The sequence below is a fragment of the Portunus trituberculatus genome, chromosome 41 (assembly GCF_017591435.1).
Source record: "Portunus trituberculatus isolate SZX2019 chromosome 41, ASM1759143v1, whole genome shotgun sequence".
In the NCBI taxonomy this organism is placed as follows: Eukaryota; Metazoa; Arthropoda; class Malacostraca; order Decapoda; family Portunidae; genus Portunus; species Portunus trituberculatus.
Genome location: NC_059295.1, coordinates 12,951,386 through 12,968,121, shown reverse-complemented (window position 1 = coordinate 12,968,121; position 16,736 = coordinate 12,951,386). Strand labels below are relative to the sequence as shown.

The 16,736-nt window shown below is 35.1% G+C and overlaps 1 protein-coding gene across 3 annotated transcripts in view; it reads right to left on the bottom strand.

The window, feature by feature from the left end:
• Positions 1–9,358: 9,358 nt before the first annotated feature.
• The window catches only part of LOC123516515 (guanine nucleotide-binding protein G(i) subunit alpha), an 80,894-nt gene continuing 73,516 nt past the window's right edge, over positions 9,359–16,736 (bottom strand). For all 3 annotated transcript variants that reach the window (XM_045275935.1, XM_045275934.1, XM_045275936.1), the window contains exons 6-9: positions 11,192–11,286; positions 10,824–11,012; positions 10,575–10,699; positions 9,359–9,629 (exon numbers count right to left, since the gene is read on the bottom strand). In XM_045275935.1, the coding sequence (XP_045131870.1) occupies positions 9,564–9,629; positions 10,575–10,699; positions 10,824–11,012; positions 11,192–11,286 (475 nt within the window). In that variant the 3' untranslated portion in view covers positions 9,359–9,563. The remainder of the gene's footprint in view (positions 9,630–10,574; positions 10,700–10,823; positions 11,013–11,191; positions 11,287–16,736) is intronic.

Here is a 16,736-nt window from a genome sequence, read left to right as displayed (position 1 = left end):
CCCCATGATTGATGATGATTGATTGACTCATCAAATGTGGTGCTCAGGTGACTTTTTTTAATATTTCTTTTACAGTCTTTGGCACTGTATGTACCTAGTTGCCTCACTGGTTGTCAAGAGGACTTGCAAATCCTCAGCTTCCATCCATTAATTACTGTTGCCAGCGACAGGCTGCACAAGAGGCTCACCCATCTGCCTCAAAACCCAGGTTCTCTCTTTTGTGAACCAAATATGCTAGACACTACACATTTGAGTTACATATGCATGTATGAAAATATCCATGGATATGCACATAGATCTATTGGTATGTTATTAGTGTCATTGTAGAAAAGAAAAAGAAAATCTTAATACTAAATGAGAACTGATGAAATTTTAAAAGCATGGAATGAGATGAATATGTGTGAAAGTACAGTGCACATTTTCCTTTTTTTCCTTTGAGGATTTGGCTACACACTTGCATAAAATTTTAATTTGGTGTTAATGTTGGGATGTAAAAAAAATCTGATATATAAAACTTTGAGTGTATTTATGCAGTTTGGCTTTTCCTTGTCACTCTATTTGTTTGGGAGACCACATGAATGAAAAACAAACAAGTGCTAACATATTAAAGGGAAACACTTAATTTCTACAGTAGTGAGCAGCTACCAGCATTTCCTTCATCCTCTGATGAGAAGGCAAATTAATGCTAACAATGTTATATTACTAAAATTACATTTTACTATAGAAAATTTGGTACAACAATAGCTGATGTGGCTCATTCCAAGACCTAACAATGGCTTGGTGGTAAAATTATCTTTGGGTAACATTTGATCATAGAAAACTAAAATGTGAAAAGCATCCAAAAATATTTTAATAACTAGTACATTAAAATGCAATTACGAATAAGATACTGATGCCCTACTAAGATATTCTAAATTCTTCTAAGTACTATGGTGAAAACTTAGAACTGTAATCATCTGAACAAAGAACAGGCATACCCTACACTTTTGCAAACTATAAAAATATATATATATATATATATATATATATATATATATATATATATATATATATATATATATATATATATATATATATATATATATATATATATATATATATATATATATATATATATATATATATATATATATATATGCAGTGAATATTATAATTAGACATTTTACCATCTGATCTCCACTTCTTTGAGATGATTGCATATGTAATATATGTAAAAATAATGAGTGTAAGTCATACTCATATGTTAAACAATAAAAATGTTACACCTTCATGAACTTATCTTCCACTCCTAGTGGTGTCCATCCCTCATACAATGCTGCAATATCTTTTTATTTCAATCACACTTTTTAATGGTGATGATACTGCTGGTGGTAGCAGTGGTGCTGTTATGCATTTCATATACTATGCTGTTTAGTTTATTATTCCAATTCTTTCACAGTAAACTATATATTACAATTATCAAATATGTATATAGTATTATAGAGCAATGGTTTGCATTAAGATTGATACCTACACTGATTTTCAATTTATAACTCTTTCATTAAGCATTTGATGATAGGCTGTACTTTCCATCACACCAAACAATATGGGGTTATCCATTGCAACTATTGCTGCAAATAAACTATAGAAAGTATACAAGATGAAATGTTCCATATTTCGTTGTCAATTAATCACAAGTACAATTTGTGAAAGTGGAGATCAGATTGTTTCCAATTTAGGTTGGTTTTAAAGAGATGACATATTATGTCAAATAACAATTTGATGTATATGATGCATTCTTGCAATACGACTAAAAGAATGCTACTTTCTTTAAGTGTGAAAGCATATCAACAGAAACCTCTATGAATACAGTCAATAATAATTAATATTCTAAAACTGGTGTATGCAAATGACACAATTTAGACTCAAATGTTCTATATATCATGCAAAGTTAGTGTCCCTACAGTTAAAGATCACAGTGTTCAATTGTCATTCAATAACAGGGCACTATGGTACATCTGATTTTAGCAAAAGTACAGCAAATTTAATTTGTAAACTGCTACACTTACCATAATATAAATTACTGTTCCACTAAAGCATGTTAATGCACAAGACAGCATTTCCTGCAAATCAGCACATCTTTGCTGCTGATGATGATGATTATTATTATTTTTTTTTTTTTTTGGGGGGGTGGGCTAAAATAAAGCTTTTATGGGGTTTGAATAATACAAGCATGGATATGGATATAAAAAAGATACATTTAAGTGCATGAGAGAGAGAGAGAGAGAGAGAGAGAGAGAGAGAGAGAGAGAGAGAGAGAGAGAGAGAGAGAGAGAGAGAGAGAGAGAGAGAGAGAGAGAGAGAGAGAGAGAGAGAGAGAGAGAGAGAGAGAGAGAGAGAGAGAGAGAGAGAGAGAGAGAATGGTGGGGGCTAAAAACAGAACTGAGTTTTAGGCATGGAGAAATTAGGCAAACAGTTCAAAGTGACACTAAGCCAGACAAAGACAGAAATACACAAATAATATCTGGTTAAAGTCCATAGTACTCAAAGGAATGATTTAGATCTGTGCCAACTTGTGCACCATGTCATGTACAGCAAAGTCTGTCCCACATGCAGAGGAAAAAACAAGCAATTTTTACTGCAGGTGTTCACATCTCTTCAGTGTCATCACAATTATAATCAAACAAAACTCTAGTCACTCTAAGATTTTAAAAAGTAAATAAATAAATATACAAATAAATAAAAAATACACTAAAACATTTGGCTAAAACCTATTGCTAACTTCACAATTATAAAAAATTTTTACTGAAAGATGTAAAACAATTATTTGCTGTACAAAACATGAAAAATATGAATAAAATTAAATCAGAAAATGCCACAAATGAGTTCATTTCACAGAAACCTAATTTCTGGAAAGAAAGAAAAAAAAAAAAAAAGTTATATGTACACAAAATCCAGCACTATAATTTTTTTTTTTTTAGCAACATGCAGGATATTTACATTCTTTGTTCTTACAAATCATGGCATGAAATTTAGTATTTGATACAATATACAAATATTATGAAATAATAGGAAAATTATGCTGATAAATGATAAACCTATCACCAGTGCACAGGCCTTGAGCTGAGAGGATCGGGAGATAGTGAGAGATCAGAATTGCCTGCTCCCTCACCATAGGAGTTTTTGCCCTGCCCTTTTATTGCACACACACGCACACACACACACACACACACACACACACACACACTGTTCTGTCCCTCACTTCTACACTGACCCCCAGAACTCTTGCTGTCTGTCATGAGGTCAAACACATATATCTATATTTATATATACTATATATAAATGTACTATAAAACATATCTACTATGGTTCTTGCCTGTTAAAATACACTCAAATATATTTTCTGAAAAAATAGTAATAATAATAAAAGATGTTTTGAAATACACATGTAACACTGCAAGTAAACCTGGTGTGACAGGTATCAAGCTTTAGCACTTGGCCTATAAAATCATACTACATGAGTTACTTATAGTACTGCTGGTAAGTTATTCCATACACTTAAAACAGTTTCATCATTCTCCTACCCAATGACTGACTGATATTTGTTTTCTCTTTCCAACAACTTGACTGGATTTTCATCCTCAAAAGATCATTAAAAACTATAATTGTTCACAGATCAGATTTATCAAAATGTTTCCCTCCAAAAAACAAAATTTCATCTTAATCATTATTTTCTTATGCTATAGAAAAAAAAAAAAAAAAAAAAAAAAAAAAAAAAATACATATATATATTATGTATGATAACTTGTACATAGTGCAGTACCAAAGCTGTTTTACAAGAAGGCACTAACTAATGCATCGGCTGCCCACTCTCACCATCATTGCAACAAATCTGGTACTGCCTCTGAGTTTGTACTGAGTTTACCACAAAAGCAGTTGATTGACAATATGGTGCTGCTAAAAGCTGATAAGGCACCATTTTTGCACAATGGAGTTGTCAGATGCAGTAATCCAATTTGATGTAATATTTTGCAATGTTTATATATCAACTCTGCCAGAATAATTGACTGTTTGTCTGTTTTAAATATTATCATCATTATAACCAGTTCAAATAGTGCAACATAATACAATAACATTAGGGAAAATGTAATGCATACAGCCTAACAAAAGTACAAAAAATAAATAAAAAGTATATAAAATATACAAAAAAATAAGTCATTTCTGCCTACAAACAGGATTGGCATAAAAAAGTGCATTCTTTTAAGTTTTAGACAAATATTTCACACATAAAATTCAGTTGTAGATATTATTAATAAATGAGGTCTTATGTAAGTACAGATGGCTGTATTCTTGATGAAGTAGCTTTCCTACCTAAAGTTCTAACAAAAGCAACACCTGTCTTTTTTTTTTTTTTTTTTTCAAAGCAGCTGTCATTGGCTACAGCTGCCTTCCTCTCCTATTCCACATCCCCTACTCCATCCTCTGTACTTCTAATACTTTCACACACACACACACACAAAGAGAGAGAGAGAGAGAGAGAGAGAGAGAGAGAGAGAGAGAGAGAGAGAGAGAGAGAGAGAGAGAGAGAGAGAGAGAGAGAGAGAGAGAGGGTGGGGGGGGGGGCTTAGATGGAGAAATGAGGGAGTGGAGATGGGGGAGATAGATAAAGAATGGGGTTGAGAAAGATATGACTGAATTGAAGCCATAACATCTGGCTTATGATATTTACCAATTAAAACCTTCTGAGTTGACATGTGGCTTAAGCTAAAACTAAGGGTAAAGGCACGTCCACATGGTTGTACAGTGTCCCTCAGACAAACACTGTTACCATATCATAAGTGAAGCAGGAGGACATCATAAGCATTGAAACAATGGAAGTAGATCTGGAAACAAACACTGGTACCAAATGAGGTTGTATAGCACTATTCTTAATTTGCTCACAAGGTAAAGACTGGCAGACAGTGTTCGAAGGTGATGTCCACTGGCAACACACAGGCACACCAGTGTGTGAACTTGTGTCAGGTAGTTATTGCTAGTACCTAATGTTGTACATCACTACAATGGTGCACAAGAGAATAAAAATTAAAACCAAGAAAATTACACTCTGCAGCATGATAATTGCTCTACTATGTAAAGACAAGGAGGTAACAAGAAGGGAATGGTGCAAGGACTGGTTGCATAAATGAAGTGAAAGCCATGCAACCATTTTATATGAATTACAATTGGGTTATGAATCAGACTTCTTTGATTTCTCCCATTTGTGTAGATCTCTCCTGTATTGACTATAAATGGCTTCTATATTCTTCTTCACTTCAAAAGCATTAGTAGACTTCTTTGATTTCTCCCATTTGCATGGCTCTCTCCTGTATTGACTATGAATATTTTTTTTTTCTTCACTTCAGAAGCATTAGTAGATAATCCACTTCTCTGAAGTTCTGCAGTTATTTCAGTAATTGCTGCTACACATTTGTTTATATTTTTGTAAACATCTGACTTGATGTGCCACAAGCATGAGTTCTGCTGGTATAGTTTTTTTTTCTATGAAAGACGTGCAGCCAGCCATATTGACAGGGTAGTCAAGAACTAACCAAATGGCTTTGTTCATCGAATACCTGGCAGCATCGTATACTACCAAGCATCTTTCCCACCAGAGAGTGTCTGAAGTTTCAATGCTACAAATGGATAATGTCCATGGCACACTTCTTAGTGCTCGCTTCTGACATCATCAGCGAGCCTTTCCGCTTCCCATTGTTGATTGGTAACAGTGTTTGTCCAACGGACACTATTCGACCGTGTGGACACACCTAAAGAAGACTGATTCATCAGGCAGGGGGGCCATCTTTACATATACATAAAAAAATGTTCAAGTAGTCAAGCCTAACCCATTCATTTCCTGTACAGCACAAATCAACACAAGCTTTGTTTAACCAGACTAACATGTATCAATATGACGTAAACAAGTGTGTGTCCTTTAGGAAACACTTCAAACTTTTGTTCTACTCTAGATTACTTTTTAATTGTTTCTTTATACTAATTTACATACAATTATGAAGTAAAAAAAATTCTTTTTCTTAAACCTGGTACTTTTCCAATCCTACCTATAAGCCTTCTGAATTATAAATTTGGTTGCCTACACATAGTCAATAAAATCCTACCAATCATCCACTGAAGCAAAATTAACAAAATTTATTATTGAATAACTTGTCTGATGCCAATATAGGTTCAACTGAGTGTTGCATGTAAAAGAATTTACGAGATGAAATGATGTAAAAAGATTCTTGCTTCATCAAATCTGCACTACCTGCAAAAATGTTTCTCTTTAACATTGGAAATACCACATGCATACAAGCCCAAGCTGTATATATACATATATGGAAGTTAAATCAGTTCAACCCCTAAGGACAAGGACATTCTTTGCCCAACCTGGCTAGTTATGAAAATTCTGCAAATATAGGTAATTTTGTGTTACCAATTTCTCTATTTTGCCTTGACCAATTGATAAAAACACAATAGCATCACACTTATCAATCTTTCCTTTTCAATTTCCCACAAACCCAAACTATCTAAGTGATGCAGTGTCTGTGGTGAAGTAAAGTAACTTTCTGCCCTATCTCGGCTTGTGTTCAAATGGTTACCTGCCTAGCTGGTGGTCTCCCAAGCCTCCTTTATTTGCTTCTCTCACCAGTATCTGTCACTCATTCAGATAAATGCAGAAATCTATCATTTTGCAGACACAGTAATGGAAATAGTATTGATCTGTCACTTGTAACATGAAAGAAAAAAAATATAATTGTCATGGCTGGTAGGATGCAAATCAGCAGAACAGTCTGCTAATGTTTTATTTTTTCCTCCAATGAAATCACTACCAAGACTTGAGGGTATAACTTTTAACTCTCTTCCAGCAGTCTTCAATAAGATACTGTTTTGGACCATATTTGCCCTTAAGTGGAGTGAAAGTCACTGGCAACTTATCTTTGTCCAATAAAGACATGATTATTTTCCTGTGTAGCCATTAATGTTTCGTACGACACTGAGGTTCACAGGAAGTCATCATCAATGTGAGAGAAGGATGTTCAAAGGTCAAAAAACTTATGTGAAAATTTGAAATAAAGCCCATAAAAGGTATGTCAATTATAGACACAACCCGTCCTCTATGTTGCATGAACAACTGATGCCATCCACCCATTAGGGGTTAACTTCGGCACTGTACAAAAATCTCTTGAAACAAGGTCACACTAAGTTTTTCAAAAGATTTATTTTTGCAAATATCAAGTGGCATGCAGTTTCATGAAATGAGTTCAGCCTAAGCATCAATGATTGTATGAGTCTACATAACTAATTATCTATGCCATAACTACTGACATAAAACTGAAATAATTTCCTTGAATGCCAGTATTTTGCATCTATTATTTCACACACACACACACACACACACACACACACACACACATATATATATATATATATATATATATATATATATATATATATATATATATATATATATATATATATATATATATATATATATATATATATATATATATATATATATATATATATATATATATATATATATATATATATATATATATATATATATATATATACACACACACACAGTGTGGATGATATTTGCTTGTTAGATTCAAATGCTGATTCCATACACTTATTAATTGTACTGTTGCTAGAAAACAATAACCTAATTTTTTTTCTATAATAACTGACCATAGACAATTTTTATCTCATTAAATTGTGGAAGAAGCATGGGGTACTCCTAGGAATCTGTGCCAAATAGACAAACAAGGAGATTTTAGATTTTCTGTGTCAGTAGAAGGATGGTGGAGATCCATAAGGAGTTGGAAGACTCAAAATTTGACTACGAGGCAACAGCAGAGAGGAAATTCCATAATAGACAATCTGACACCATCAGAATACTAAGGTTTATTACCAATAGTGCCAGCCATTTAATGCATGCAATTACCAGGGAGGCTGGTTGGTGTGTGTGTGTGTGTGTGTGTGTGTGTGTGTGTGTGTGTGTGTGTGTGTGTGTGTGTGTATATATATATATATATATATATATATATATATATATATATATATATATATATATATATATATATATATATATATATATATATATATATATATATATATATATATATATATATATATATATATATATATATATATATATATATATATATATATATATATATATATATATATATATATATATATATACACAGTAAATCCTACAAATTGGAGCTGAGTAAGCCACATATTGTACAAGTCAGACAAATTCAGGATTTTTTTCAACATTTTATCCTGAATGCACTGGTAAAGATTTCTCCCCCTTGATTCAGTAAATTTAAGCCAATAGGCTTACAGAATGGCTAATATAGTTCTGATAGCTCTTACATTGTCTGTGTTATTTGATGAGTTGTCTGAGACATTAGAGACATGAAATCAATGTTTACACTGCTGACTTAGCAACTGTGAGACGATATCTACTTCAGCCTTCCCTCCCATTAGAGGCATGCTTTCAGTGTGTGTGTGTGTGTGTGTGTGTGTGTGTGTGTGTGTGTGTGTGTGTGTGTGTGTGTGTGTGTGTGTGTGTGTGTGTGTGTGTGTGTGTGTGTGTGTAATTCACTGTTTGATCTGCTGCAGTCTATGACGAGACAGCCAGACGTTACCCTACGGAACGAGCTCAGAGCTCATTATTTCCGATCTTGGGATAGGTCTGAGACCAGGCACACACCACACACCAGGACAACAAGGTCACAACTCCTCGATTTACATCCCGTACCTACTCACTGCTAGGTGAACAGGGGCTACACGTGAAAGGAGACACACCCAAATATCTCCACCCGGCCGGGGAATCGAACTCCGGTCGTCTGGCTTGTGAAGCCAGCGCTCTAACCACTGAGCTACCGGGCCGTGTGTGTGTGTGTGTGTGTGTGTGTGTGTGTGTGTAATTTCATGACCCTGCTTTCAAAAATTTCCTGACTCCACTGCCAAATGCTTTGAGGAAAGAGGGGTGCCTGCCTCAACTTCTAGTAACCAGTGCCTGTGCTAACCTGCATGTTTATAACAAAATACAGTCAATAAGCTTCAAGAACAATGATTTTTTTTCTATCACGGAAAGCTAAATACATATACCACAAGGCTTCCAGGCAGTACAACATGAGTATGATGTACATGGCCACACGTAAGTCACTTAATAGTCACTGGCCCAAAGAAACACATGGCACACAAAAATTACACACATTCAGTAATTCTACATATCATCAGCATTGTGCATACACTCTAACATAAGTAAAGAGTTCAACTGTACACAGCATACACTCATACATACTGGAGTGTTTTTTTCAAACACTTGAATTTCCTATGGGTTACATTCACACATGTCTGTCTCTTAACATGTGGCTATAGCATGCCAGTACTTATAAACTTTTCCACACAGGAATGTTGATATTTGGTAAAAAGACAAATTAGAATTTCCCTTTTATATAAATTGATGTTTTGAGAGGCAGAGGGATTGACTTCCAACAGACCCTCAAGCAGTTGAGCATGAGTTTATATTAAAACAGCCCACAATCCTTGAGGTTGTTCTTAATGATGACATCAGTCACAGCATCAAATACAAACTGAAAAAATAGGAGTTATTAATCTATTTTGCATAATTAAGGAAACAAAATTAATCTAATATTATTATAGTTACAGTTCTCCCTGATATATGATTGGGTTATAATCCTGAAAATGCAACCATAGAGGGAATGACCATATGGCAAACCTAAACATCGGAGTACAAGTGCCATGTATTTACAGCAGCAGGTAGACACATGCTGTGTGCTTGTACTATGTATTTGTGGCAACAATTTAAAAGAATCACCATGGCCTTATTTTGACTGAAAAGCTTTTCATACTTTGTTAGAACATACTTTGTCAGGACCTTTATCCCTCCCTGTCACTGATCTTCATCCCTCCCACCAAGCCTCTAAGGTATCCTGAAAATATGGATAATTTTTCTGACCTGACTATTCTACACATTTTGTTTGCTGTTCTCCAATCTCTGAACATTTAGAACTATATATGCCCCCACTAGCACAACATCAAGGGTCTTTGTATGCTCAGTCAGCTTCCTCATTATTTGAGAAGAGGAGTGACTGATTATGACACCAACAGTGATCCACATCACAAAAATGATGATAATACTACTAATGAAATAATAATAATAATAATAATAATAATAATAATAATAATAATAATAATAACAACAATAAAAATTATAACAATAACAGCAATAAAATATATACCCAAACAAAAGCCACTATACTTGTGCACAGAACAAGTGGAATGTACATACTTTGGCAATCATAAAAACAAAGCATGACCAATCATACAGTAGCCAAGGGGGTAGCAAGGAAGAATGATCATAGAAGTGAAATATTGTATAATGATGAATCATATAGAATGGAAGACCTGCACCAATTATTACCATACTGTAAAGTTTCCACTTCAATCTAATCTCAAACAATTTAAACTATCATGATAATAAAGACTATTGGCATTCCCAAATCAAATTAACCCACCTGGATATTGTTGGTGTCTGTGGCACATGTGAAGTGGGTGTATATTTCTTTTTGATCCTTTCGTTTGTTGAGATTTTCAAATTTCATTCTAATATAATTCGCTGATTCTTCATAAGTATTGTTGCCTGTTAAAAGATGCAATTATGATGAATGGAAGATTACAGCTATGCTCCTCATTAACATTCATATAAGCACTATGATGACAAGCACTATTACTCACAACAAATAAAAAGGCACACAGAACTTTACCTTGATATTCTGGGAAACAGATTGTTAAAGGTGACTTTGTGATCTTCTCTTCAAACAAATCCTTCTTGTTAAGGAAAAGAATGATAGATGTCTCAACAAACCACTTGTTGTTGCAAATGGAGTCAAAGAGCTTCATGCTCTCAATCATCCTGTTCATCTCCTCATCTTCTGCTAGGACCAAGTCATAACCTGAAAAAAGAACAAAATTAAATTAAACAAAATAAAATAAAATAAAATAATAATAATAATAATAATAATAAATAAACAAATAAATATCAAAATACTTGAAACTTTGATTTGTAATTTCCTGTTTGTCATGCTGATGGCACATATTCCTGACAATGGGATAACACTCACAGAAACATTACCTGATAAGGCAACAACAAAGATGATGGCAGTCACTCCTTCAAAGCAATGGATCCACTTTTTCCTCTCTGATCTTTGACCACCAACATCAAACAATCTGTGAAATAACACAATTTTTCAACATGATTTAAGAAGACAGGATTTGGAACAAATGAAATTTCTTTATATGAGTTACTGAGGGTTCCACAAGTCAACAGACATTAAGGATTATGATACTAACCAAACATTTGTAAACTAAACTAAAAAATAAATATATTTCATAAATGTTACAAAAATGCAGTGCCAATGATTATGCTTGGTTGGTACAGGAGAGCAGGGCTGTTAACCATTAAAATTAATCTCAAAAAGCATCAAACCAATTTCACTCTTGTCTAATTTCATCCAAACAGTTAAGATTTTTTTTTTTTATCAAAACTGGACAATACAAAAAAAAAATTTCACTTCCAAAGTATGGCCACAGCAAAACTGTATTGTGAGCACCTATAGGACTTGCAAGATAGCCTGATAGCCTGTGCTGACCTCTGGTGAACACACACACACACACAGACAGGGCCACATGAGCATAAAGCCCAGGCCCTGTAAAACTACAACTAGGTAAATACACACAGACACACCATGGAAGGGGATGGACACAGTTAACAAAGAAGACCTATTAGTTTGGGACTCAAGAGATACAAGGGGACACAGCACAAAATTGAAAAAGGCTGCATGTAGAAGAAATATTAATAAATATAGCTTTCAAAAACAGAAGCATAGAAATATGGAACAAGTTGGATGAAACAGTGGTTCAAGCAAAAATATTCATGACTTTAAGGCTAAACTGAATGACTATAGGTATGGAGACAACAGCATGAGCATAGCTCTTTTCCTGTAAAACACAATTAGATAAATACAACTTAGGCAAATACACACATACAAACAGGGGCAGGACAGATAGCTTTCTGTTCCAACCAGTTTGCATATAGAGGCTACATGAAATGAAACACACAGTTTTCATTATCCACATTTACATATACACCAAGTGTGCAAGCATACCCAGATTTTTCAGCATCAGGACCTAAGGACAGAATTGGTTAACTGTGATACATTTCTGACATGATGGCTGGGCTGTAAGAATATGTCAACAACAGAACCATATGGGCCCTAAAAGATAACATTAATACATTATCAAATAGATATGTAAATAAAAAGTATCAAGATGAAGAATGAATTCAAAGAAGTAAAAATATTTTGGGATGACCAATAATGTATAATATTAAGCTGAGACAGCATACCAGAATCAGGCATTAAACTAAAATGCAAGGAGTTTATAGACTCTGATATACTTCATTTTGGAATAACAGAATTATCTTTTACTAGATATTAAAAGGTGAAAAAGACTAAAAGGAAGTTATATACATAACTAATCAATAAAAAATTAATAAATTTGACAAATATAGCTCTGTTGTGTTATGTAGGTCTAGAACACCTAGTGTGCTATCAGGAGGTTCCGGTGACTCAGGTCAGAGAGAAGTGGTTTAGCGTCTCAGGGATAGGGGTGGGACGATTAGCCACAGGAAATTGGCTGCCATATAGACTGGGAGGAAACTGCAAACACATAATTTATGTACTCAAGGCAGCTCATTTCTGCACTCAAGGTAGCTCCTTATACTCCCATCAGTGAATAATTGATTCTCAAACAAATGAAAAATTCTACAATTAAAATTCAGCAATAAACAGGAAGTAAAACTATTTACTAAGAAATGAAATAAGAGAAGCTTAGGTTATAGAACTTGAAAGAATCATCAAAGATTCATTGTATTACCAAAGAATTAGCCAATTGTGAGCTGTATGTATATCAAAAGCTGTAGTATGTAGAAGTGGGGCATCTAGAAGATGTCAGGTCAGGTGGAGGTACCAGCAAGGTTGCACTCCTTTGCTCATATGCCATGCTTACAATGGGGATAAACTTTTACACAGAAACCACACTTGATTTCTACCTCAACAATGATGTGGAACAAAGTTAAAGTGATTTAAGAAATACACCAATTTATATAGAAATGGTTTCACCTAGATTCCCTGACTATTGCCACCTCTTGCCTTCTTTCTCCAACCCCATTCCGTCTCCTTACTATGCGTTTTCTTTTTTCTTCCCTGTTTCGGTATGGATAGGTGTTTCTTATATGCAAGAGGAGAAACATGCCAAAAAAAAAAAAATAAATAAAAAAAAAAAAAAATAAATAAATAAATTTAGAAAAAAAAAAAAATTTAAATAGAAAAATAAAATAAAAAAGGATCACGGGGTTGCCAGTTCCCTTACAGATCATATGAGTTATCCAAAATTCAGGGATAAATGTCCTGAAGCCTCCCTCTTAAAATAAAATCAAGTCATAGGAAGATGAAAATACAGATGCAGGCAGGGAATTCAAGAGTTTGGCAGAAAATGGAATGAATGATTGAGAGTACTGATTAATTCTTGTATTAGCGAGTTGGACAAGATAGGGGTGAGAGGGAGAAGAAAGCCTTGTGCAGCAAGGCCACAGGAGGAGGGGAGGCATGCAGTTAACAAGATCAGTAGAGCAGTTAGTAAGAAAATAGCAATAAACGATAGCAAGAGATGCAACATTCCTCAGTGGAAAAAGGCTGAAGAGTTACTCAGAGGAGAGTTGATGAGACGAAAAGCTTTTGATTCCACCCTATCTAACAAAACTGTGAGTGAACATCCTCAAACATGCAAAAGAGTACTCCATACAAGGACAGATAAGACCCTTGTTCAGAGTTAGCAGTTGGGAGGGGTGAGAAAAACTGGCAAAGACACCTCAGAATGCCTAACTTCACAGAAGCTGTTTTAGCAAGAGATGAAATGTGAAGTTTCCCATTTAGATTATGATTAAAGGACAGCTGAGTGTCACTAAAGAAGAGGGAATAGTTGTCTGGAAGATTGTGTGAGTTGATAGATGGACGAATTGAGATTTGAGGTATTTAACACTCCTAAGTTATCTCTGCCCAATCAGAAATCTTAGAAAGATCAGGTCAGGGATTCTCTGGTGTCCCTGCGTGATCTGTTGACTTTCTGAAGGGCTGGTCGTCTCTGAAAAGACGTGGAAAAGTGTAGGATGGTATCATCAGCGTATGAGTGGATAAGCCAAGAAGTTTGGTTAAGAAGAGCACTAATGAATAATAGAAAGAAAGTGGGTGACAGGACAAGACCCTGAGGAACACCACTGTTATCAGATTTAGGAGAAGAACAGTGGCTGTCTACCACAGCTTGAGAAGAGAGAGAAGGATAGAAACCATAGGAGGGCAGTTTGGAAATAAAGGCTTTGTGCCAGACTCTATCAAAAGCTTTTGATATTTCTAACACAACTGCAAAAGTTTCACCAAAATCTCTAAAAGAGGATGACCAAGACTCAGTAAGGAAGATCACCAGTAGAGCGACCTTGATGAAGCCATACTGGCAATCAGAGAGAAGACTGTGAAGTGACAGATATTTGAGAATCTTCCTATTCAGGATAGATTCAAAAACTTTAGATAAACAAGAAATTAAAGTTATAGGGCAGTAGTTTGAGGGATTAGAAGTCACCTTTTTAGGAATAGGCTGAATGTAGGCAAACTTCCAGCATGAAGGAAAGGTAGAGGTTGATAGACATAGTTGAAAGAGTTTGGCCAGGCAAGGTGCAAGCAAGAATGCAGTTTTTGAGAACAATATGAGGGACCCCATCAGGTCCATAAGCCTTCTGAGGGTTTAGGCCAGTGAGGGCATGAAAAACATCATTACGAAGAACTTTAATTGTAGGCATGAAATAGTCAGAGGAAGGAGGAGAAGAAGGGACAAGCCCAGAATCATTCACGGTGTAGTTGTTAGCACTGAGTGATAGTGAATTACTAATGAAATACCGCGGTATTTCATTAGTAATTCACTACCACTCAGTGCCACGGAGTCAAGGTTATCCTCATGGCATGAGTGTATATGAATACTAAGATATGATATCCATTATAGCAGGCAATAGAGGAGTGGAAACAAATATCGTGGTGAAAGCAACACACAAGCTAAAAGGGTCACAAGAAGAAGAAGCGGCTGAGTCGCCGTGAGTCTCCCGCTTCATCTGTGGCTCATCTCATCTCTGCTTTATTTTTTGATATTCCATGTAAGATTTCACTTTATGCATTACAAAACAATCCTTCCTTGGGGCAAGGTTTGTAAAAAGCTGATAGAAATGTTGTTTTGTGAACATAAATGCATATATAAGACAGTAACACCACCTCCAGAGGTGGTGTTCCCAGCAACCTCAGAGCAACCTGAAAGCAACCTTGTCACCGTCCCTCCAAGCGTTCATGGATGCCATTTCGCTGCAAGAGGTTGCTCTGACATTGTTAAAGAATCTTGGACCCAGCTCCAGGAGCCAGCCAATTACAACGAAACTACTGCGTTCGGTCCCTCACCCGGCAAATTCAAAACCAGAAAATTCGCTAAAACGGATGTGGTTGTACGTTATGCGGATTTTTGGTCTAACTTTATATAGTACGTTAAACCGGAAATTCGTTTAACGAACGTTCGTTAAGCGGAGTATTACTATATATATATATAGGCAACCCCTGCTTAACAAATGGGTTATGTTCCTAAAAAAAATGTTCATTGCGTGAATTTTCGTTAAGCGAACCAATTACAGCAATGAACAGGATAGGGGGTGTCAAAGCTGTTCGTAGAGCGAAAATTCGTTAAGTGGACGTAATTTTCGCATAGGAAATAATGAAAACAGGAGGGGATGCGTTCTGGGCTGGTCCCCAACATACCACATGGGTTAAAAAATTATATATACGTACCTGTACCATTAATACTCAAGTATCCGCAACATACTACGTATACACTCAACCCTCAAAACAACGGACAAATGTGTGCACGACCCTGTCCGTACATTGCAAAAGTCCGTTCTTTGCAAAAGTACATAAAAAACTGTATAAAATGTATGTAAAATACTGTGTAATCATTAAGAAATCATTCAAACAGTATTACAAAGCATTAAGTACAACAAATAACTTGAAATAGATGACATGAGCATGGTCAGTTTAATAAATATTAATAAACAATACAGAAAATGAAGTTTACCGGACAATAATTTGCCGAGAACGGACAATCGCGTGCATTTTAATATTCGTCCATAGATTAAACTGGACTCCAGAATTTGTCCGTAGTTTCCGAAATCCTTTGATGGGAGGTCTGTTGTTTCGAGGGTTGAGTGTATATATCTCACTTATACGAATTCCCCACCCCCCAAAAAATTAAACTCAGACTTTAGGGAGATGCAGGACTTATTTATTTAATTTTTGTGGGATTTAAGATTTTGAGATTACTATTGTATCTCCAAAATCTTCAGACCCTAAATTACCAGATGGTATAGTTTATTTTTTTTATAATTAAATACCCTTCCCATCAGGAAGCCATTTTTAAATGTCTTGTCTGATTGTGTCATAGCCTGACTCACACCCTACACAGAACATAGGCAGGAGTCAAGTAAGGAGGTGTGTCATTTAGCTCTCTCATTTTTGCCTGAGAGGTATAAGTTGACG